The sequence below is a fragment of the Erythrolamprus reginae genome, chromosome Z (genome assembly GCF_031021105.1).
Source record: "Erythrolamprus reginae isolate rEryReg1 chromosome Z, rEryReg1.hap1, whole genome shotgun sequence".
Classification (NCBI taxonomy): Eukaryota; Metazoa; Chordata; class Lepidosauria; order Squamata; family Dipsadidae; genus Erythrolamprus; species Erythrolamprus reginae.
The window spans coordinates 61,525,526-61,551,435 of NC_091963.1; the positions used below are offsets into that span (position 1 = coordinate 61,525,526).

The 25,910-nt window shown below is 40.2% G+C and overlaps 1 protein-coding gene across 3 annotated transcripts in view; it reads left to right on the plus strand.

Moving 5' to 3' along the window:
• Window positions 1-25,910, plus strand: part of EGFR (epidermal growth factor receptor) — a 337,156-nt gene that overhangs the window by 161,931 nt on the left and 149,315 nt on the right. For 2 of the 3 annotated variants that reach the window (XM_070729530.1, XM_070729531.1), the window contains exons 9-12: window positions 6,049-6,175; window positions 6,264-6,337; window positions 7,479-7,569; window positions 10,303-10,502. In XM_070729530.1, coding sequence (XP_070585631.1) covers window positions 6,049-6,175; window positions 6,264-6,337; window positions 7,479-7,569; window positions 10,303-10,502 — 492 coding nt within the window. Of the gene's footprint in view, window positions 1-6,048; window positions 6,176-6,263; window positions 6,338-7,478; window positions 7,688-7,735; window positions 9,413-10,302; window positions 10,503-25,910 lie in introns of those variants that run through there. The other variant, XR_011556955.1, reaches the window with a different exon arrangement.

Sequence of the window (25,910 nt, forward strand, 5' to 3'; positions counted from 1 at the left end):
TTACTTAAATCAATCTCTTATTTATTCTCAATTACAGAAGAGAAAAGTTTTAAATCTATAGTACTGGTAATAGAAAATAATATTTATAAAAGGGAAAAATATCAATTCAATTCTGTTAATACAGTAATTAATTAAAGAAAAATCAAGGAGAAAAAAAATAGTTCAATCTTTTAAAAACCAGAGCTCATGGGGGGGACCAGGTGGAGAAGGGAAAGAAACGAAACTTCTAACACATAATTAATTAACAATAACGAAAGAAAGGAAGACTATAATTCTAGTGGGGAAGGGGGAGGAGAAAAGAGGAAAACTTAAGAATTATTTGAGAAAAATTATTTGACAATTATTTATATTGTTTTAAAAGAGTAAAAAAGTGAGGAAATAATAACAATAAAAATTAAAAAAGAAATTAAAAAAGAAAGAAAAAGAATATCAAAATCCAAAAAAAAAGGTCCAAAAACCCCCCCTAATAAGTCCAAATAGGCCAGATATGAGTTATGCTTTAATGCAAATGTCCAAAAAGAAAACCTCCAAAGCCAGTATCCAATGTAATATCTATAATGTCCAAATTAAAATAAAAATAGTAATAAAATGCACATCTTCTTCTTATTATATAAAAAGAAAAAAATACTGAAAAAAGAGATCCTTGCACCTCCGATGTCTGGTTAGAAAAAAATAGTCCCACAAATTCCGAGAAAAGGAGAAAAAATTAAAAAAAAGAGAAAAAAATAGAATAAACAGTCCAAAATTTATTCTAAATAGTTAAAGTTTCAGTGAAATTTCATTCAAATGAAGTGATTTAAATTTAGTTCAGTTTATTCAATTCATTTATTCATGTATTCAATTCATTTAAATATTCCTACTTCATCCAATTTGACTAATTAGCAATTCAGTCTTTTATTACTATTTAAAAAATAATAATATAATTATAAAAATATGAATAATAAGAGAAAAAACCCCCACACTATAGTCTTAAAATTGAAAAGTGAAAAATATACTATTAGAGTTAACAAAGTAGTTCCGGTCGTTTTTCTTCTGAGCGTATGGATATCACTTACAGGTTTTTTTACTTTGTTTATGTTCGCCTTTCAATCTGGGATCTTCTCTTTTCAAGTTTAATCGTTAAAATACCGAAGGATTGTCTTGTAGTGCTGTCGATCTGCTTTATCTGTTGATCTGCTTCTTGGTAGACTTCTTTATTCTATTTTTTGACTTCCTTCTTTCGAAAACCACTATGGCTGCGCCCAGGCAGCCACCTGGACGCAGCTCTCCATTGATGCAGCTGCGTGGCTTTCCCTAGCCCTCAGAGCTGCGGCAATCCGTCCTGGGGGATCCAGGAGACCTCCTGTCCTAGGCCGACCCCTCCGGGTGTCAGCACAGCGCAAATTGTGCCCTGCAATCCTGGAAAAGTAGGATGCAGAGACGGAGCTATGCCTCCGCACCCCCGACGCGGTCGTGTTCCAGCTGGCTGCTCTGTTTCATGTATGGTTGTTTGGGTTGTATGATTGTTTTTAAATTAAGAGTTTTTAACTGTTTTTGTTTTTAATCATTGGATTTGTATTATGTATTGTTGTTGGGAGCCGCTCCGAGTCTCAGGGAGGGGCGGCATACAAATCTAATAAATTATTATTATTATTATTATTGTTGTTGTTGTTATTATTATTATTATTATCTCACTTCCACCTGTAGTTTACAAATATTCAGAAATGAAGGGATTTCTTTTTCACACTTGCAATAAACAAGAATGAATAAAGTTGCTTTTCTGAATGAGTTCTGCAACTGGATGAGGACTGCTTCTTCCATTCATAGGGCATCAGTGAAAGGAGAGCTACAAGAACAATGCATTAATTGCTCTGAAGTGCGTCTCTAAACCTAAGGAGGGATTGGCAAAAATAGATCTCCAGTTAAAGGTCTGGCATCCCAAAATCACCGCCCGACATTCCAGAACTAACCAATCCCCATTTATTCGAGGCAGGCTTTCTTCGAGGTGGTAAAAGCAACTTTCTGGGACTGAGAACCAACCTCGCTGGAGAGAGAGAGAAAGAGAGAGGAGCATTGCCTCATGGCGAATGGCTGCATCTCTGCCAGGCGGCCATTGCAGCCAAGGGCACGATGAAGCCTGCTACTCTCCACAGCATCCCTGGGCTGGTGGCTTTAGCCACCTGGCTGCCTTGGTGGCTCTGCCAACATAGCCACGAGAGAGTTTATATACCAGGGCTGGTGGCAGGGGCACTCCAAAGACCATGCTGCCATGACTCTGAGGCAGGTGTGTGAAGGTCCGAGGGCGCTCAGAATGAAGCTGCTTTGGCCAAGCCGGTTGAGCAGCTGTGGCAGGGGCCAGACAGGTGCTGCCTCTCCCCTGTTAAGGCAACTTCCCTCCGAGCACCCTTCACTGACCACTGCACCTTCCCAAAGGCACCCCCAAAGGTGGGAGATTGGGTTGGGGGCTGATGGAGCCGAGCCCCCTCCTGGACAATCAGGGCTGGCTGAAGCAGCTTCACTCCGAGAGAGACAGCACCTGACTGGCACTTGCCACAGCCACTCGCCTGAGCGGAGCCCGCCACCCAACAACATGACGCCGGTGCAGACGACAGCTCTGCCCCTTCAGGGCTTGTTCACCGACCACCTCAGATTCAGCAGTGGCCTAGGGCATGGACGTGACATTACTGATGCTGCTGCTCCTCAAAGGGAAGCCGCCAGAGCCGCCTCAGCAGTTGCCACTATCTCTGCCTCCCGTCCCACCTTGGCAGTATTTGATGGATAGACGCACCCAATTTTTGAACACTTTTTTGTGGTAAAAAGTTGCCTCTTATACACTGAAAAATACAGTAGATAGAAAATCTGGAAAATCTAGGGGGGTTTTTAGGGGAAGAAGAGGAATTTGGTATCATATGCCTAAAACAAAAGGCTTTATTTGGAGTTATAAGCAACAAATTAAAAACATTCATCGAAATAGCTCTATCCTAGTCTCCCTTAATTTTCAAATTCAGGATAATTCTCTGCCTTACAAGGCAAAGGTTATAGGTTCAAGTCCCATGGGTATGGCTAGCTGATGAGGCCAAAATAAGGCCGAAATAGATCTATCCTAGTCTCCCTTAATTTTCAAATTCAGCAAAAAGACATGTGACACATATATATATATATATATATATATATATATATATATATATATATATATATATATATGTTGAATCTACAGAAAAATAAAAAAACTTGGGGGAAAAAGACTACTGGACTTCAACTCCCAAAATTCCTTCTCCAGTTATGCTAGATAGGATAATTAAAAGGCAAAAGCAGCCCTGTTTTTTTAAAAATTGGCTGTTTTTGGCCATTTGGGAGGGAATTGAGTGGGCTAGGAAGTCTAGGAAGCCTGCAGGGAGCTCCTGGTGCTAGGGGATGGCAAAAACAGCTCTATTTTTGAAAAAAGAGTCATTTTGCCCATTTTTTAAAAAAATGGGACCCCAGGGAAAGGGGGAGGAATAGCTGTTGTAGCCAAGAAGACCATCAGCCTATGCAGGCTCGCTGCTCCTGAGATAGTGGGTTGTAAGTCGTTCTTTGTGAAGTTGGACCTAGCGGCTCAGGTGGGCTTGTTGCTCACATACCTGCCTCCCAGCTGTGTGTCAACAGCCCTGCCTGTGCTACTCAAGGAGGTAGTCAGGCTGGCAATGGAGTTCCCCAGACTCATTGTCTTGGGGGACTTCAATTTACCGTCGCTTGGCAAATGCTTTGGGTTGGTGCAGGAGTTCATGCCTGATGAAGTAGACAAGGCCATGGAAGCTGTGAGCTCCACTACCTTTTTGTTGAACATGTGCCCCTCCTGGCTGGTCTCAACCAGTAAGGAAGTGACATGGAGCTGGATCCAGGAGATTGTCAATGCTTCGTTGAGGGAGGGATCCTTCCTGACTCCCTACAAGGAAGCAATTGTGCGCTCCTCCTTAAGAAGCCTTCCCTAGATCCAGCTATATTTAACAAATATCATCCTGTCTCCAACTTTCACTTCATTGGGGAGGTTGTTGAGAAGGTGGTGTCACTTCAACTCCAATGGTCCTCAGATGAAGCCGATTATCTGGGCCCTCAACAGTCAAGATTCAAGCCCAGCTACAGTATGGAAGATCCTCTATCCTGGTGCTTCTTGACCTCTCAGCAGCTTTTAATACCATCAAACATGGTGTCCTTCTGCGCCGGCTGGAGGGCCTGGGAGTTGGAGACACCATTCTACGGTGGTTCACCTCCTACCTCTCCAGTTGGTCAAAGTCAGTGTTAGTGGGGGGTCAGAGGTCGACTCCTAGCTCCGTCCCTTGTGGGGTTTCTCAGGGGTTGGTTCTCTCCCCCCTGTTACTTAATATCTACATGAAACCGCAGGATGAGATACCATCAGTATGCTGATGATAATCAGCTATACATTTCTACCCTGTGTCCACTAAGTGGAGCAGTGGAAGTAATGTGCTGGTATCTGGAGGCTGTTAGGGTCTAGATGGGTGTTAACAGGCTCAGACTCAACCCCAACATGATGGAGTGGCTGTGGGTTCTGCCTCCCAAGGACACTTCCATCTGTCCATCACTCAGGGGAGACATTTTAGCCCCTCAGAGAGGCTCCACAACTTGGGGATCCTCCTCAACCCACAGCTGACCTTAGAACCATCTTTCAGTGGTGGTGAGGGGGGCGTTCACCCAGGTTCACCAGGTGCAGCAGTTGTGTCCTTATCTGGAAAGGGAGTTTCTACTCAGTCACACATGCCCTTAACAACTCAAGGTTTGACTACTGTAATATTCTCTACACGAGACTATCTTTGAAGAGCATTTGGAAGCTACAAATTGTGCAAAATCTGTATGGTATGCCCATGTTTTCCAGCTGTGGTGAGGGGGGAGTTTGCCCAGGTTTGGACAGGGAGTCTCTACTCACAGTCACTCATGCCTTTATTACCTTGAGGTTCAACTACTGCAATGCTTTCTATAAGGGGCTACCTTTGAAGAGTGTTTGGAAACTGTAAATTGTGTAGAATGCACTGTGCAAGCAGTCATGGGCTTCCCAAGGCATGCCCATGTTTCTCCAGCACTCCGCAGACTGCATTGGCTGCCAATTGATTGCCAGACGCAATTCAAAGTGTTGGTTATGATCTATAAAGCCCCACTTGACATCGGACCAGATTACTTGCAGGATCGCCTACTGCCACATGAGTCCCAGTGACTGGTGAGTTCCCACAGAGTTAGCCTTCTGCAGGTCCCAACAACCAGACAATGTCACTTAACAGGGCTTAGGGGAAAAACCTTCACCCCAGAGATCTGTACTGTCCCCACCCTTCTTGCCTTCCGTAAGAACTTGAAAACCCATCTATGCCGCCAGGCTTGGGGACACTAGACCATAGCTTCTGGCCAACAAGCCAGATGTATGCTTGTTGTTCGAATGTGAATGTTCCAGGGTTTTTAGAATAGTTAGTTATATTAATTGGATTTTAAATGTTTATATTGTATACTGGTTTTTTTTTTATATGTTCGGAGCTGCCCCAAGTCCACGGAGAGGGGCAGCATCTAAATCAAATCAAATCAAATCAAACAAAATCAAATCAAATCAAATGATAAATGAATGAACGAATGAATCAATAAATAAATAAATGCCACAATTTTTGTTAAAAACTGGGCCATTTTTGCCATTCCCAATCACCCAGGAGCTCTCTCTTTAGGCTTCCCAGACACTTTTTCCAAAAATGGGATGTGGGGGCAGGGCTTCAGGATAGGAAAATTGGTTATATTAATTGTACAAGACACACCGACATTTCCACCCTCTTTTTGGATGGGGAAAAGGTGTGTCTTATACTCCTAAAAATACAGTATTAGTTGTAAAGATTTAATCAATGAATTAAATAAAACATAATAAGGATATGATAAAATTATTTTCTTACAAATGCTGTTTATCTCTGTTTTTCTTGGTTTAAATCAAATTAATTGTGTATGTTTTTGCTGCTTTGTACATGTACATGATTCTAATCCTTAATCCAACATGAAATACCTTGAAAGCATTCTTAAAATTCTGTTTCCTTCCCCCCCCTCCAGTGTGCAGTGGAATTGGAATCGGTGAACTTAAAGGTGTTCTTGCGGTAAATGAATCCAATATTGATTATTTCAAGAACTGCACCACAATCAATGGTGATATCACATTTCTGTATGCATCCTTTTTTGGGTAAGTTGCTAATTAGTCAAATGTGGACCATAAAATGTACTAAAAATCTGTTACATCATTAGTCAAGTATTCAATTATTCCTTTATAGTGATGAATACACAAAAACGCCTCCTTTGGATATAAGGAAATTGGATATTTTTAAAACTGTTAAAGAAATCACAGGTTAGTAAGATGTTTTGAATTTATTTATTTATTCTTATGAATTTAAACATAAATTTAAAATAGTCTTTTAAACATTCAGTTATTTTTATTCATTTAATTTCAAGGTTTCCCAATTGCTGCAAAATTTAAGTAATTTAAAATTTAATTTTAAAAAAGTAAAAGGACACAGTATTTTAAAAAAGAAGAAGAATAAAGCTGACCATAAAAAACCCTCCAAGAGGCACAACAACTATCCTAGTTTTAGATTATGTCTACCATTTTTGGAAAGTCAAAAAGATGAGAGAAACATGAATTTTCAGGTGAGGTAGAATAAATCATTCCATAGGCGAAAAGTCAGCACTAAGAAGGCACGCTTCCTCAATCCTATAAAGACAATGTTCAATCAACAGGACTTACTTAGAAGGACCCATGATAGCTGATCACTGGTCATTTGAAACATCTGTTTATAGTAGATCGTCCATTTTAAAGTCTGACCAGTATACTTTTATAGCCAAGGGTTTTTTTGTGCAGTAATCTATTAACTTGTTCTTCATAGATTGGTGGACAAGAAATATACATGTTCTTGATAGCTTAGGAAAATTATAGAAATAAAGGGAACACTTTCCCTTTTAAAAAAAGATATGTTTACATTTATTCCAAAATGTTAGACTCCTAAGAGGCATGCATAAGCATACCATTGTGCCTACCATCCCTGTCCTATTGTCTTCTTTTGTTACTTTTTATCATTACTTATCTAATGTTTAATTTGTACAAATTATCACCCTATAATTCTTTGATAAATAAATAAATAAATAAATGATCATCCATTTTATACATTTCTGAAAAAGTCTTATCTAGTAAAAGAAATAAGGATCAGAGTATTCTACAAAATGATCAAATTTACAAGATTAGTTGCTAAGGAGAACTGGGTTTTCTATAGTGGCTCAGTCAGCTAAGTCCACAGCCCTGCCTTCACACTGTTTAGTTGACTTGGTTGCCTGTATGTAAACTGTTTACAAAGTTAGGTTTAAAATAACTCTGTGCCGAAGCTTCCTGAAATGTCATGATTCATTTTGATGTTCTTGTAAAAACTAAAGAGGAAAGACATTCTTCTTTGTCAGAAACAATTTGTACATGTTGTTTGTTTGTTTGTTTGTTTTAGGGTTTCTATTGATCCAGGTTTGGCCTGAAAATGTTACTGATTTAAGTAGCTTTGAAAATCTGGAAGTAATACGAGGTAGAACAAGACAGTTGTAAGTACAACAGCATGCCAAAAAGCTTGTACTTATGTATAGTTGTGACATTTTTAAAAGGTTAGATCATTGTTCTGTTATAGTTCAGTTGCTAGTTTGCAGTTGAATTGAAAATACAGTGGAATGCATCAGCACTACTGCTACTATTTCTTTTTTTCTAAGATAGTTTGAAATGTTTAATTCACTCTTTCTTCTGATTCTTTATCAAAGTTACTGTTTAGAAGAGTGTCCATCAGATTCAATAATCTGCATGACTCACGGGTCCCATTTCATTTATTCTCCTATTCACATTTTAAGTTGTTTATTCTTAAAGGAAGGTTTATAATTGCAGTAAGAAAAATGTTATCTACAATATGGTAGATACACAAACTTGTTAACCTTTCTTCCTTTTTTCATGGCTCAAACTTGCATTTGAAATTGCTTAAATGTGATGGCATGGTGGGGGAAGAGATGATATAGATCAGGGGTGTCAAACTCAAGGCCTGTGGGCCGGATGCAGCCCATGATGTTATTGGATCCGGTCCACAGGACTGTCCTGGAAAATGTAAAGAACTGGCTCTTGTCTATTTGGCCTAGTCTACTCACATAATTTCAACCTGGCCTATCTGCATCATTTTAGCCTGGTATATCTGGGCCCTCAAAAGTCAGGATTCAGGCCCGGCTACAGCATGGAAATTGGTTTGGTCGTGCTGACAAATGATCTCTGTCGGGCCCGGGATAGAGGTCGACTCCTAGGTCCCTCCCTTTTGGGGTTCCTCAGGGATCAGTCCCCTCCCGCCTCTTGTTTAATATCTACATGAAACCATGGGGTGAGTTACCATCGGTATGCTGATGATACTCAGCTATACATTTCCACTCCGTATCCACTCAGTGAAGCAGTAGAAGTAATGTGCCAATGTCCGGAGGCCGTTAGGGTCTGGATGGGTATTAGCAGGCTCAGACTCAACCTGACAAGATGGAGTGGCTATGGGTTCTGCCTCCAAAAAACATTTCCATCTGTCATTCCATCACTTGGGGGGGACTCTTGCCACCCTCAGAGAGGCTCCGCAACTTGGGTGACCTCATCGACCCACAGCTGACCTTAGAACACCATCTTTCAGTGGTGGTGAGGGGGGCGTTCACCCAGGTTCACCTGGTGCACCAGTTGTGTCCCTATCTGGACAGGGAGTCTCTACTCATGGTCACTCATGCCCTTATCAACTATTGTAATGTTCTCTACATGAGACTACCCTTTAAGAGTGTTTGGAAACTATAGATTGTGCAAAATCTGTATGGTATGCCCATGTCTCTCCAGCACTCCGTGGGCTGCATTGGCTGCCGATTGGATTCCAGATGCAATTCAAAGTGTTGGTTATGACCTATAAAGCCCTACATGGCATCAGACCAGATTATTTATGGGTCCGCCTCCTGCTGCATGAGCCCAGTGACTGGTCAGGTCCCATAGAGTCGGCCTTCTCCAGGTTCCTTCAACTAGACAATGTCGCTTGGTGGGACCTAGGAGAAGAGCCTTCCCTGTGGCTCTCTGAAACCATCTCCCCCCAGAGATTTGCACTGCCCCCGCAAATTTGTGTCATCAGGGTTGGGTCTATTAATTACTTGCCCCCTGGCCAATGAATGAAATGGATGCTTGCTGTTTGAATGGGAGTGATTGATTTTTAATGTACTTGGGTTTTAGATCAGTTAGTTTAAATTTAAATTGGATTTCAGATATTTTATTGCCTTTGATATGTTGTAAGCCACCCCGAGTCCTCAGAGAGGGATGGCATATAAAAGAAAGAAGGAAGGAAGGAAGGAAGAAAGAAAGAAAGAAAGAAAGAAAGAAAGAAAGATAGAAAGATAGAAAGATAGAAAGATAGATAGATAGATAGAAAGATAGATAGATTGGGCCAGCACAGCTTCAGACTGGTTTACCTGCATTGCTTCTGCTCAGACTACCAAATGCAAAGAGGAAACATTGGGCCATTATGGCTTTGGCCTGGTCTACCCACATCAATTTTGGCCCGGTCTACCCAATGTAAAGAGAAAGCATCGGGCAAGTGTGGCTTCGGCCCAGGATACCATTACAAAGAGGAAGCATCAGGCTAGCATGGTGTCAGCCAGGTATACATGCATTGCTTTGACCTGGTTTATCCAATGCAAAGAAGAAACATACCTGATAGAGATTATAATCATCCTGGGAACAGAATGTTAAAGCAATTTCCAAACAAAATAGATGCATAATCTATATTGAGTTCTGTATGCTAATTGTGTTGTTTTACTGACTCAAAGTACCTTCAGAAATATTTCCACTTAACTACATTTTAAATAAATCGGTAACTTGAAATTTTTGAGCTTGATTTCCTAACTCCAAATTTAGCAGACTGGATTCCAGAATTTTTTCTATGTGGCTAACTATTTTTGTTTTATCTGGAGTTTAATGTGAAAGTTGGAGAACTCCAGTGAAACAAACTACTTTCTGACCAGACTTGAAAGAATATTGATTTTTGGATTGTCATTACAGACTAGGAAACAAGAAGGAATGGCTTAGAAGCTCTAATAGTACCAGGAAATCAAAGTTCTCTGCCAATTCTCATCTTGGCTTTTACTATTACTTTTAACTTACAAAGTTCAGTTGAAACAGATCTAATTGTTATTAGACTTTCTGTCATACACTGCCCATTTACAGAGTTAAGTATTATTATAAGCTTAATAAATAAATCATCTGATATGTTTTTCTTAATCTTTCTACCTTAGAGGTCAATACGCTCTTGCAGTAATTAACCTGAATATCAAATCTTTGGGACTACGGTCACTCAAGGAAATAAGTGATGGAGATGTAGCCATTTTGAAAAACAGCCACCTTTGCTATGGCAATACATTGGATTGGAATAAACTTTTTGTAACACCAAAACAAAAAATAAAAATAAGCAAAAATGGAAATGAAACTGAATGTGGTAAGTGTGTGTGGTTCATGTAACTATAAATGATACATATTTCTGAAAATCAGTTTATATTCTTAAAATTAATCAGATCACATGGTTCATCCTATTAGTATCTTCATTTATTCATACATTTGACCTGTGCAAACATTCTTCCTTCAAGGCCTCTCCTGGCCTTTAGAACAGGTGTCCACATGTGCAGAAGCCAGGCTTGCCAGCATTCTCATATCATTTTACCAATTACCTAACAGAAGTTTCTTCTATGAATCTACAGACATGCTGATAAACTGAACTTTTTTTGGTCTGCATGCCAAAATGGGTTGTGTGTGTGTGCTAGCACATGCACACTCTCCACATCCATTCCCTCCCTCCCACATGCATTCACAAGCACCATGCTGCCCCTGCGCATGCGCATAAGCCTCACTGAAGCCTGGGACAGTGAAAAAAACAGCCAACAGTCAGAAAAACAGACTTCCGGTTTGCGGTTTTTCCGTTGGACTGTGTTTTGCTCTCCAGGGCTTCATGAAGCTTCTGGGGCTTCACCCTGAAACCTCAGGAGGATGAAACGGCCTTCCCCAAGACTGAAAATCAGCCGGCTAACATGTGCACTGGCACTGACATAGGGCAACACCTTGCATGCGCTCTGATATGGCTCCACGTGCCACTTATGGCAACGTTCATAAATTCGCCATCACAGCTATAATCTATCCAGCAAAACAAATCATTTGCTGGCCAATCCTATTGGCCAGTATATATACTTGGTTCTATGTTGATTTCCACTTTAAGATCACTGGCAGATTATCGCTATTGCTTTTCCATATATTGGTTGTAGTAAGTTTATGTGAGCAGTGTCTATGTCTAGTAATCTCCTCTTTAGTGGGGAATGTTACTTTTGAGTTATCTTCATCTTTATATAGCTCTGAATAGAATTTTCCAATTATTTCTAGAATTTTCTGTCTTATTCTAAACATAGAGCCATCTTCATTCAAAAATCTTCTTTCTTATATTTATAAGCTTGTGTTTTGCTCTATTAATCCATATGTTTTCTTCAACTGCCTTTTTTACCAGATTCATGTTCAACTGACAGGGCCGCCGATACGGCGGTACTACTGGTAATGGCATCAGGGGCCCGGCCAAATTGACAAATAGGGGGGGCCCGGATGGTTTTGCCGGCCCCCTGGCGCCCGCAGTAATTTGTGCCCAGTGAGCAGCGCCAACGCCGAGCTCCAGCTCCTCGCTCACACAGGCGCAGTACCGCCCTCTCTTGAAGCGCGCGGCGAAGGTAGGAGCCCCTTGGGGTGGCAGCATTGGGGAATGACGCTTGGGCAGCTGGGGCGTTCCCTGTAGCTGTAGGCTGCGCACGCCTTAGCCAGCACACCCCAAAATGCCCCCCCAGCCCCGCACACCCTTTTCCAAGGGTGCACACGCCGCGGCCGCCCCCAGCCCCCCACAGCTCTAGCCCCCTTGCGCCCCTGGCTACTCGCCGCTGCCTCCCGCATGCCCGCCCACCCACCCGATCTGCCTTTCTTTCTCCTCCGCCGGCCAAGGTTTTTCTTGCGTCTGGAGAACGAGAGAGAGAGAGAGCGACAGAGCAAGATAGAGAGAAAGTGAGAAAGAGAGAGAGAGAGAAAGAGGGGGGAGAGAAAGAGATAACAAGAGAGAGAGAATGAGAGAGAGAAAGTGAGAGAAAGAAAAAAGAGAAAGTGAGAAAAAAAGAGAGAGAGCAAGAGGGGGAGAGAGAGAGAAAGAGGGGGAGAGAGAAAGAGAAAGTAAGAAAAAGAGAGAGAGATGAGAGAGGAAGGAAGAGAGTGAGAGAGAGGAAGAAAGCAAGATAGAGAAAGAGAGAAAGAAAGAAAGATGAGAGAGGAAGGAAGAGAGTGAGAGAGAGGAAGAAAGCAAGATAGAGAAAGAGAGAGAAAGAAAGAGTGAGAGATGAGAGAGGAAGGAAGAGAGTGAGAGACAGGAAGAAAGCAAGATAGAGAAAGAGAAAGAAAGAAAGAGATGAGAGATGAGAGAGGAAGGGAGTGAGAGAGAGGAAGAAAGAAAGAGAGAGAAAGAAAGAAAGAGATGAGAGAGGAAGGAAGAGAGTGAGAGAGAGGAAGAAAGCAAGATAGAGAAAGAGAAAGAAAGAGAGAGATGAGAGGAAGGGAGAGAGAGAGGAAGAAAGAGAGAGAGAGAAGAGTGGAAGGAAGAGAGAGAGAGAAATGATAGAATAAAGGGGAGAAAAAAGAGAAATGAGAAAATGATTGAGGCAGAGAATGACAGGAAAGAGAGAGGTGACTCTTGATTTAAAGCATATGGTAAAGGCACTTAAATAATAACAGAAAAAAAACCCAGCCCTCACCTGTTTTTATTAATAGGTATGCTGGTTGTTTTAGTTTTAATAGTAATGGATTTTGGCTTTTTAAATTATTAGTTTATTTTAATAAAAAAGAAGGGATTTATATATTTATATGTTTATATGTTTATATGTTTATATATTTATATATTTATATATTTATATATTTATATATTTATATATTTATATATTTATATATTTATATATTTATATATTTATATATTTATATATTTATATATTTATATATTTATATATTTATATATTTATATATTTATATATTTATATATTTATATATTTATATATTTATATATTTATATATTTATATATTTATATATTTATATATTTATATATTTATATATTTATATATATATGCCGCCCAGTCCCAAGTTTTTCTTATTTCCAGATTGCATTTCCTCTTGGTGAGGTTGCTTCTTGTACTACCTTCAGGTGGCATGGAGAATAAATAGATGCCATCTGCTCTGTGGCAGCCCTTTAAAGATTGGGAAACTACTATTATATTCCCCCTCAGTTTCCTATTTGTTGAGCTAAACATACTCGTTCTCTTAGCCCTTGTTCATAGGATTTAGCCTCTAGGCCAGGGGTGTCAAACTCAATTTCATTGAGGGCCACATCAGGGCTGTGTTTGACCTCAGAGGGCCGGGGGAGGGCTTGCCCAGGGTGTGTGGCCATGGTGGGCATGGCACGGGATTTGGGGGCAGTAGTTTTTAAATGGTGGGGGGCCCATACACTTAGGCTGTATGGGGCCCCAAAATTCCTGATGGCGGCCCTGTCAACTGATATATTGTTTCTTGTATATGTTTTCTTATGGCCTTGCAAAGTTCAAATTATTAGTTAAACTGTTTTATTTCTCTAAATTCTCCCATCGCATTGCTTTTAACTAATACAGTGGAACCTCGACATACGAGCAGCTCTACTTACGAGCTACTCGAGATAAGAGCTGGGAGGGGAGCGACATTTTTGTTCGCCTCCCGAGCTCACATTCGGGATACGAGCGCCAAGGAGCTGTCTCCTGAAGCCGAACGCTAACTTCCGCGTTCGGCTTCAGGAGACAGCTCCTTGGCGCTCGTATCCCGCGTGTTTTAAAAGGTTGCAGCCAGCCTGGGGGGCTCGGGGGGGTGCTGGCAAGCCCCCCAGGCCGGCTGCAACTTTTTAAAACACGCGCGCCGCTTCGCAGCTGTCTCCTGAAGCCGAACGCTAACTTCCGCGTTCGGCTTCAGGAGACAGCTGCGAAGTGGCGCGGGTGTTTTAAAATGTGGCAGCCAGCCTGGGGGGCTCGGGGGGAAGCCCCCGAGCCCCCCAGGCCGGCTGTGACGTTTTAAAACACCCGCGCCGCTTGGCAGCTGTCTCCTGAAGCCGAACGCTAACTTCCGCGTTCGGCGGCAGCGGTTTTTTTTTGTTGTTGCACGGATTAATTGACTTTACATTGTTTCCTATGGGAAACAATGTTTCGTCATACGAGCGTTCCGACTTACGAGCCTCCTTCCGGAACCAATTAGTCTCGTAAGTCGGGGTTCTACTGTACTGCCATTTCCTTAGTAATTGTCCATTGTATATTTAACATTCTATTTATATCCTCTTGCACTTTTTGCCAAAATTCCTGCACTATGGGGCATTCTCAAATCATATGCTTAAACACTCCTTTATCTTGACAGCCATGCCAACAATTACCCCTGACCTTCTGCTGAAAGTGTGCGGGTTGAACGGGAGTATAATGCCACTTATGTAATATTTTCCTTCTCATTTCCCTAATTCTTGTATTCTTAATTTTACTTATATTTTCTAATGTATTTTCCATCTCTTCTACCTCTACATGTATCTCATTTTGCCACCATTTGGTCAATCCTTGAATCATGTCCCCGTCTGACTGCACTAACAGCTTATATATATTGGTTGCTTGCGCCTTTATACCCTCACTTTTTTCTCTTATTATTTTCTCTAACCCTGTCTCCTCCCTCAATACTACTTCTTTATTCCCCCTTTCATTGAGATATTTACATATTGCATGTATTTGTAGCTATCTTTCCTTACCTAACCACCATTCTATATTATTTCTACTTGGCCTGCCATCCTTCTCATATAACTGTTCTATCTTGGTTATCCCTCTTCCCTTCAACTCTGCTATAACCCTATTCAAATTTGTTTCGTTATCTCTATTTATTACATAAAGCGATGACAGTTTAGATTTATATAATCCTATTTTCCCCTGCCATTTTTTCCAAATTTCCATAGTCCCTTTCATGGGACCTATTAATTTACGTAAGTTGCTCCTATTCCACTTTATTAAAATTAATTCTCTAGTCTTCATCCCGTTTATCTGTTTTTCCAATTTCACCCATTTGTTTTCACATAGTTGCAACTCCATTAACCTTTCCATTTGAAAAGCTTCCCTATACAGCTCCAAACAAGGAACTCCCTATCCCCCCTCTTTTTCATTTGCAATTAATCACTTTTTCTTTATTCTAGGTCTCTTATCTTCTTCAATCCAGTAATTAAGTTTTTTGTCCCACTCTTTAAACTTAAATATTGATAGCCCCCCTGACACCACCTGAAATAGGTACATCATTTTGGGAACTGTCATCATTTTTAACGCTCTTATTTTAGAGATTCTCCTTAGCTTTTTCGCTTTCCAATTCCTCATCTGTTTCAACATTTTCCTCCATATTAATCTATAATTCACCTCCTCAATTTTCGCTGGGTTTCTCAATAACCAAATTCCCAAATATTTTTTTTTAGTCCTAATTTCAACCCTGATTCTTTCCTAATTTCTATCTGCTCTCTAAGACCTGTATTTAAACACATAATCTCTGATTTTTCCATATTAACCGACAGTCCCGATTACTGTTTAAAGTCTTGTAAAATATTTCTTATACCTTTAATCATCTCCATCGGGGTCTGGGTCAATATAATTGCATCATCTGCAAATAAGTTTATTTTCATTTCTAATTCCCCTATTCTATATCCTGCCCAGGTGTTATCTTGTCTTATCTTATTAGCTAAGATCTCTATTGCTATTACAAATAATTTTGGAGATAAAGGACATCCCTGCTTTGTGCCATTTGATATTTTAATTCTTTGTGTTCTTTGTCCATTCACTCTTATATAAGCTTCATTCCCATTAATGTTTCCAAATGTAAAATAATGCACTTGGGGAAAAGAAATCCTCAATCTGAGTATTGCATTGGCAGTTCTGTGTTAGCAAATACTTCAGAAGAGAAGGATTTAGGGGTAGTGATTTCTGACAGTCTCAAAATGGGTGAGCAGTGTGGTCGGGCAGTAGGAAAAGCAAGTAGGATGCTTGGCTGCATAGCTAGAGGTATAACAAGCAGGAAGAGGGAGATTGTGATCCCCTTATATAGAGCACTGGTGAGACCACATTTGGAATACTGTGTTCAGTTCTGGAGACCTCACCTACAAAAATATATTGACAAAATTGAACGAGTCCAAAGACGGGTTACAAGAATGGTGGAAGGTCTTAAGCATAAAACCTATCAGGAAAGACTTAATGAACTCAATCTGTATAGTCTGGAGGACAGAAGGAAAAGGGGAGACATGATCGAAACATTTGAATATGTTAAAGGGTTAAATAAGGTTCAGGAGGGAAGTGCTTTTAATAGGAAAGTGAACACAAGAGCAAGGGGACACAATCTGAAGTTAGTTGGGGGAAAGATCATTATATTATTTCACTGAAAGAGTAGTAGATCCTTGGAACAAACTTCCAGCAGACGTGGTTGGTAAATCCACAGTAACTGAATTTAAACATGCCTGGGATAAACATATATCCATCCTAAGATAAAACACAGGAAATAGTATAAGGGCAGACTAGATGGACCATGAGGTCTTTTTCTGCCATCAGTCTTCTATGTTTCTATGTTTATAAATCTCTTTTATATTTTCACAAAATTTATCCCCCATATTTAGTTCCTTTCATAATTTATATAAATAGCTAAGGTTAACTTTATCAAAAGCTTTATACACATCTAATTTCAAAACTCCCAATTTCCTTTTAGTGACGGTAGCATGGTGCATCACATTTATTACATTTCTAATTGGTTTGCTTATTTTCCTTCCCTTCACAAATCCATATTGATCCTCTTCAATTATTTTTGGTAAAATATTTTCTAGTCTATTTGCCAATATTTTCATAAATATTTCATAATCTTGATTTGCCAAACTGATAGGATGGTAGGACCCAGGCTCTCTTAAATCTCAACCCATCTTCGGGATACTAACAATCTCTGAAAACTTCCATGTCTGCGGGATATCATGATTTAACAATATATTGTTAAACAGTTTCCCCAAATGTGGCAGCAATACATTCATATAAGTTTTATAAAATTCCCCTGTAAACCCATCCACGCCCGGTGCTTTGGCTTGTTTTAACCCTTTAATTACTCTAGCAATTTCATCTTGTGTAATTTCTGCATTCAATATTTGTTTATCTTCTTCACTTACTATTTTCCCAACATTGAGGACTCCTATCTTCACTGCTCCTCTTTACACAAACCTTCATAATATTTCCCCATTATCTTCTCTAGCTGCTCTTTACCATATCTAACCACTCCACTAGAGTCTCTCAATCCTAAAATACATGATTTTTCTTTCCTCTTCTTCAAATATCTGGCCATTTGCTGCATTGATTTTGTCCCCCAACTCAGTATTTTTTGTCGCAACGTCATTCTCATCTTGTTCTATTGGATGTCGTCATACACCATCAATTGTTTCTTTTTCAATTTCAATAAACTATTCCAATCTCTACTTTTTAGTTAATCTTAACTGCTCTTATATCAGATCTATTTCCCTTACCTTAATTTCCCTTTCTCTACCCCACCTCTTCCTAGTATCTGTTTCCATACATATACATTGTCCCCTCATAAAGGCCTTACATGCATCCCACACAATTGATTGTTTAATACCACCCACATCATTAATTCTAAAATATTCACATAACTCTGTTTGCAATTTATCTTTATCTTGTTCACTACGACTGCATTATATCTCCAAATTCTTTGATTGCGATCCTGACCTATTTCCAATTCTGCCAATAGTGGGGCATGATCTCATAACCAAATACTTTTAATATCTACTTTTTTAACTTGTATATTTCCCCCCCTATTCATTAATATATAACCTATGCAGCTAAATATCTTGCTGAATAATATGTACTTCTGTTTGAAATATCTGCATGAAGATCCACCATATTAAGTCTGTTTAAATGTAGCATCCTACTGTTTCCAGTCGCATTTGTTAATTGCATATTAAAATCTCCTGCCAAAAGAGTTGAGCCCGCCATAAAGTTGTCTAACTTCCTCTTAGTATTTATTATAAATTGTTTTGTTTTCGCATTCGGGGCATAAATTGCTGCTAATGTCAACTTCTTTTGATTAATTTTTCCTTTAACAAATATCCACCTTCCTTCTCTATCTTTCTGAACTCCAACCTCTTCGAAAGGAACACTCTGATGAATAAGAATCACCGTACATCTACTATTTTGCGTTCCTCTAGATTCATATACCCATTTCCAATTTCTATCATTAATCAATTTATCCCTTCCTCCCCGTCTTTTATGTGTTTCTGTCAAAATCATAATATCCACCTTATGTTGCTTAGCCATCCTTAATATCCTAAAACTTTTCAAATCTGATCCCAAACCATTCACATTTAAAACCATTATCTTACACTCAATCATAATATACCAAAATAACCCTTTCCCCCTCTTGTTTTGCCCTTGGTTTAATTTTTTCCCCTTCCTTACCCCTATCACCCCCCCCAACATGCCTCCCGCCATGCTCCCACCCAGCAAAGGGGGGGGGGAGGACAAGAAAAACCCTTGTCCAATTATGAGGCATATTCTCTTGATTGCATTCCCACACTACTGAGCTCCACTTTCAACCACTTTTAATTGTAATAAAAGAGAAATATTCCCCTCCCACCCTCCCTTCTCCTTTAGATGATTCCTTCTTTAACTTCTTTAACCTTTTCCCCCCCCTTAAACTTCCCCCACAGAATAACAGATACACAAGAATCCAAAAACATCTCCAAAAAAACCCCCGAAAAGACAAGGGGAGCCAACAAGGTCACTTTTTAGCTTTCTTCTCATGCTGAGCTCGTGTTTTTCTCTGCTCTCTTCCACCTGTCCAGTTAACTCCTTCAGCTGCTCTTCTCTTTGTCTTTCCTCCTTGTCTGGTGTACTACGACCATCAAAAAAATCTTCTTCTCCTTCTTCTTTTGTCTCAACCATAGTTCCTTATGCTCCAGCTTCTTCAAACCTGATCCCCAGTTAATCCAATAATGCCTTTCCCTCTTCCAATGTACGTGCCCTGTACATCTTATTTTATTGGAACACCAAAATAGCAGCTGGAAACCCCCAAGTACAGTGATCCCCCGCTCGTTGCGAGGGTTCCGTTCCAGGACCCCCCGCAATGAGCGGGTTTTCGCGAAGTAGCGCTGCGGAAGTAAAAACACCATCTGCGCATATGCAGATGGTGTTTTTAACTTCTGCAGCGCTAGCGAGGAGCCGAAGATTGGGGGCGGCGCGGCTGTTTTAACACGTCCCCCGCCGACATGGGGGGCTCGCTGGCACCCCCCCGAACCCCCAACCCGGGTTTGGGGGGGTGCTAGCGAGCCCCCCATGTCGGCGGGGACGTTTTAAAACACCCGCGCGGCTTTCCAATGAGTCCCGAAGACAAACGCGGAAGTTTGACGTTTGTCTTCGGGACTCATTGGAAAGCTCCGATCGTTTTAAAACAGTTGCGCCGTTCTCCGCTGACTCCTAAAGCGGGGAAGTTCGCCAGGAGTCAGCGGAGAACGGCGCAACTGTTTTAAAACAATCGGAGCTTTCCAATGAGTCCCGAAGACAAACGTCAAACTTCCGCGTTTGTCTTCGGGACTCATTGGAAAGCCGCGCGGGTGTTTTAAAACGTCCCCCGCCGACATGGGGGGCTCGCTAGCACCCCCCCCGAACCCCCAACCCGGGTTTGGGGGTGTGCTAGCGAGCCCCCCATGTCGGCGGGGGACGTTTTAAAACACCCACGCACCTTCCAAACTGAGCCCTCAAGCCAAGCGCCAAAGGCGAACTTCTGCGCTTGGCTTGAGGGCTCAGTTGGGAAGCGGCCCGAGCGAACGGCGTGGGGGGGAGAAGGGCGCGCGAGCCGCGGGCGTGCGGGCAGGCAGGCTGCGGACAAGCCGTTCGCTCGGGCCGCTTCCCAGCTGAGTACTCAGCTGGGAAGCGGCCCGAGCGAAGCGGCAGCAGCGAGGAGTTTGCGTGGGCAGTGGTGGGGAAACTCCTCGCTGATACCGGCCAAGAGGGGGAAGACCTAGGGAAGCCGCCCAGCAGCTGATCTGCCCGGCGCCATCTACGCATGCGTGCCCATAGAAAAAAAGGGCACGCATGCGCAGATGGTGTTCTGACTTCCGGGTTCAAAAATCGCAAATTACCCTGTTCGCAATGGTCGGGGACGCAATAACCGGGGGATCACTGTAAACCTTTTTCCACTTTGATATAAATGGCTTGAAATTGGGCATAAGGCAGTTCTCGCTCTCAAGGTTTCCCAAGAGAGATCCCTCAGAACTCTTATCTCGTTCCCATCTTGTTTAAGGCTGGCCGAACTTTTCAAAGACTTGTAAACGATCTCTGCTTTTTTTTCACTAGCCAAAGCCATAACAATGTCTCTTTGCCTCTCCCTATTTCTGCGTGGGGCAGCCTAATGGACACGTATTATATCATCAGAGCCGACTTGAGCACCAGCTTGCTTATTAATCCAAGCAGTTACTGCTTCATTTAAATTTGAGCCTGAAGCAAAATCTGATCTGAACCCATGCAGACATAAATTTCTTCTCCTTTGATGGTCCTCCAAATTAGCAATTCTATAATTCATTTGTTTAATTAATTCATCCTGATCCTTCTCTTGTTTTTCAACTTTCTGAATCTTTCCAGCAGAAAACTCAGCCCCCTTTTTAATCAATTTAACATTTGAAGCCAAATTTCCAGTTGTTGACTCCACTGTAATAAATCTCTGCTCAAATCCTGAAACAATGTCTAACAATCTAACCAGCTTTTTTTCGATCTTCGCAAGGCTTGAGTCTGCCCCTCCCTCCGCCATTTTAAGATTTATTGTACTCACTTCATCACTCCCTTGTTATAGCAAAAGAATCTCCATCTTTGCCTAAAACCGTAAATCTTTAGATTCTCTTTGATGTCTGTGGATTCTTTTCCCCTCTGTTCTTCTTCAAGAAGGATTTATAGTATTTTTAAGGGAGAGTTTTCCCTTTACATAATAAATTACTATGGAGCTCGAGGTGGAGTACCTAGAATTCCCTTTGGCACATGCACAATCCCCCCTTTCAGTGGCGCTTAAGGAGGTGCTTGGACAAGGAATAAACCTCTGCCAGCACTCAGAGAAAAGAAACGCTCCCTTCACTCTGGGCAGCTGAGGAATCACCACAGTGAAGGAAAGGCTCTGGCTACAAAGTGAGCGAGCGAGAAGAAAGGAGAGCCCTTCAGCATGGGAAGCAGTTAGCAGCAGCAGCAGCCAGCATATGGGAGGCAGCCTCACACCGAGTGTATGGGAGGCACATGCTCTTCCTCGCCACCTCAGAATCCCTCTTTTTTTTAAGCCTTAAAGTTTTAGATTTTTTTGATTCCCCTCCCCTCACCTTCTTCCTTCGGCAGCGACTGTTCTCCTCTTCTTCCTCCTCCTCCTCCCACCCAAATTCCGAGCTTTTATTTTTTTTCCTTATTTCCTTTTACATTGATTCCTATGGGAAAAATTGCTTCTACTTAAGAACATTTCTACTGAAGAACCTGGTCACGGAACGAATTTGGTTCTTAAGCAGAGGTACCACTGTATTTGATATCTGCGTGTTTGCTTCTATTATTTATTCCATCACCAGTGGCCATCTTAATGCATGCTAAATTATCTTCAAAAACCTCACTATTTACCTTGACATTTAGATCCTTTAACAATTGTATGTAGCAAGTTACCTCTGAACACAGTTTTGACAGTGCAATGAATTCTGCCTCTGCAGAAGAGACAGCAACTGTTGTTTGTTTTCCAACCAACAAAAGTCCCACCAAACATTACAATCATTCCAGAATTTGACTTTCTGGTTTTTACATCATTGACAAAGTCACTGTCAATATAAATCTTTAGTGCATTGTATTTTTAGTCCCAAATCTATGGTTCCCTTTAGATATTGAAGAACCATCTTTATACCCATCCAGTGCACCTTCATGGCTACTGCACTGAACCAACTTAATATGTTCACTGCACACAATATCAGGCCTTCCCACTGGAATATATACAGTAAACTTCCTATTGCTGAGTAATAGACTTCTTGATTACAAGCCTTGCATCTATCTTCACTTAGGACATTATAGAAACCCATGGTTATGGGTATGGGAGCACTGTTGCAGTCCTTCATATTGAATTTATCTAGCAATTGCTCAATCTTTCTCTTCTGACTGAGAATGCATCCTCCTTTCTCTGTTCTTTGTGTTTCCACACCTAAATAATTATTTATTTCCCCAAGATTCTTCAACTCAAATTTCCTTTCCAATTCTTCTAACTGAGATTCATTCTTTGCAATAAAACAAAGATCATCCACAAAAGCTAAAATCATACAACTTTCACCTTGCAATTTGCCTATGCAGCTGTCTGCTTTACCACCTTTGAGTCCAATATCCTTTAATGCTGTGTCTAAACACATGTTCCAATTTCAGGTTGATTTTTTTAAACCCATAAATTGCCTTTCTTAATTTGTACACCACATACCCAGGTTTATTTATTTATTTATTTGTTGGATTTATATGCCGCCCCTCTCTGAAGACTCGTTCGTAGGTTCCTGCATCATGTAGGTTCCTGCATCATGTATATATCTTCCTATAGATCAGCATTAAGAAATGCTGCCATGATGTCAAAATGCCAAATTTTGTATTTATAGGCTGATGCTATGTCAAGTGAAAGCCTAATACTCTCAGCTTTCATTGTAGGAGCAAAGACTTCATTGTAATGAACATTTTTCATTTGTGAAATACCCTGTGCTACCAATCTAGCCTTGTATTGAATATCATCATTAGGTAATACCTTTTTTTTATAAACCCATTTGCAGCCAACAGCCTTTGTTCCTTGTGGCAATGATACAGGTTCAAACACTTGATGATTCTTCATGGACTTCATTTCTCTGTCCATAGCTTCTTTCCACTTAAATTGTTCAATTATAGGCAGTTTTAATACCTCTTTGTAACTCCTGGGTTCGTGCCAAACATTGTATACCTTTATATTACTTGCTGAGTACCCATCAGACAGAACTCCTTTATTACTATTGTCTGACCTTTGTGGTAAGCTCACTCCTCTATTTCAGGCCTTTCTGCCTTTTCATCTTCTCCCTGAACTTTTATATCCTATAAAATTAAGTCCTATGAAATTCATATCCTATGAAATTAAGTCACTATTGTTAGATTCATTATTGTCATAAATTGGGTCATTGTCGCTAAATGGATCGTTGCTGTTAAGTTGAACATACTGTGAATTTGCACAACCCGTTTCCAGTTTTGCTCTGCAAAATTTGCAGATCTTGATATCACAACTCTCCTGCTGCCATCAGTGAATCAATATCCCTTTGACCCTGGCTCATAACCCACAAATATAAGTTTCTTCACCTTTTGTTGGCCTTTCCTTCTTATTGCTTTTGAGATATGCACGCAAGGTATGCTACCAAAAGTCCTTAAATGGACCAAAGATGGCTTTCTTCCATATAAGAGAGTGTATGGAGTGTTATTTACTGATGAGTTCCATATCTATTTATTAAGTAATTGGCAGTTAGTATTGCTTCAGCCCAATGCACCTTATTCATATCAGAATCCTCTAGTAATGAATCCTTCATCCTCTAGTAATGAATGCATCGTCTGCAATACCCTATTTCTTCTTTAGCCACCCCATTCCCACAGGTTGAATAAGAATTAGTGTGCCTATGATTAATCTCTAGCCCTTTAAGCCACTGCTGGAAACTTACAGACATGAATTCAGTTCCCCTGTCAGTCTGTAATTGACATACCTGCCTCTTGTATTTTCTTTCCACAAAAGCTAACCACTGCTTAAATTGTAGCAGCACTTCAGTTTTGCTCTTAAGAAGATAGCAAAATCCAAATTTGGAATAATCATCAACTATTACTAAAGCTTACTTAGCTCCTTTCAAACTGGCTTGCATAGGCCCAATGAAGTTAACATGTACCAGTTCTAGAGCCCCTTTTGTTAGCCTTGTGCTAAACTTGCTCACAGGAAATGCCTTTGATTTGGAAGTTTTATGCACAGCACGGTCCAAATAAGTGTCACACTTTTTAAAGTTGACTCTTTCTGCATATTCATGTATTAAATTCACAGCCTTAAAATTTGCATGATCATTTCTTCAAAATATTTTTTCACTTCCTCTTTATTTGTTTCTAGTTGGGTTTTTGTCTGAGTTTGTGTCTTCTGCATAAAATCTTGAATACCTGCTAGTGTGTCTTGAATAGACTGGAGATTTAGTTCTGCAAGTGACTTTTCTTTTTCTTTTTCCTTGGCTATCATTGTTGTTATTGTCCTTTGTTGTAGCGGAGATGATGTTGGACATACTTTAGGTGTGGGAGTTGGACTTGTTTGTTTTCAAGTTGTTGTTGTTGTCACCAAAGTCACACTTTGTGCCCTGTAAGAACCTTTCATTTCTCAAGAGTTTAAGCCTTATTATACAATTTCGTAAAACAATCTCTTATAATTATAGTTGAGATAATTATTTTCAGCAATTTTTTAAAAACGAGCAATTGTAATACAGATATGAAAAATGTGGAGTAAGAGGGAGAGGGGAGATATGTGGAAAATGTATTATAATAGAAGGGGTTAAGTTCAATTTAAATTTAATGAAAATGTGCAAGAAAGATTTAAGAGAAAGAAAAAGAAATTAATAGAAGAAGGAATTTTAGTAATACGAGAAAAAAGAAAAGAAAAATCAATCACTTAGATATTGAATGGGTAATATACTGTATTTGTTAAGGTAGGGGGGCACCAGGTATAGGAAGGGGAAAAACAAAGTTTCTAGTACATTTTATATATCTAATTTAATTTGATAGAGAAGAAAAAAAATAAGAAAAATATTAAAGTTATTTAATCCAAAAGAATATATATTAAAAAAAGAAAAAAATATAAAAAGTAAAGGGGAATTTAAAATTTAAAAACTTATTATATCGAAAAAAGAAAGAGTAAAAATATCAAAAGGAGTAAAAATATGTAAAAATGTAAAAATGTTTTCTTAATTAAAAAAAAGAAAATAAAGAAAAAGTTAGAGAAGGTTAGATTTAAGTGGGTTTTTTTCCAATATGTTAATTCCCAGAGTAAGGCCAAAGTCTAATTTCCAGAGAAAAAAGGAAAAAATATTAAAGATCCAAGCAAGGAAAATTATTTAAAACAGTTATATTGCAAAATGAAAATCCAAAAGTGAAAAATCCAAAGCAAAAATCAAGTGAAATACTTATAAAGTCCAAAATAAAGTTCAGGTGAAAATAAATCTAATCCTTCTTCCTTTCTTTTTTATGATCCTTATGCTTCTGGTGTCAAAAAAAATAGTCCTCTAATGCAGTGTTTCCCAACCTTTTTTGAGCCGCGGCACATTATTCATATTTTCAAAATCCTGGGGAACACTGAAAGGGGGGGGGGCGGGGGGGGGGCGGGCTAAAGAAAAGTTTGGACAAAAAAACCCTCTCTCTTCCTCCCTTTCGCTCTATTTCTCCCTCTTTCTCTCTTTTCCTTCCTTCCCTTCTTTCTCTCTCTCCATCCCTCTTTCTTTCTTTCTTCCTTTCTTTTTTGCTCTCTTTCTCTCTCCCTCCTTCCCTTCCTCTATGTCTTTCTCTCTCCCTTGCTCTCTCTCTCTGTCTCTCTTGCTATCTCTTTCTTGCTTTTTTCTCTCTCTCTTGCTCTCTCTCTCTCTTTCACTGTCTTGCTATATGTCTCTTTCTTTCTCTTTGCCTCTCTTGCTATCTCTCTTTCTTTCTCTCTCTTTCTCTCTGTCTCTCTTGCTATGTCTCTCTTTCTTTCTCT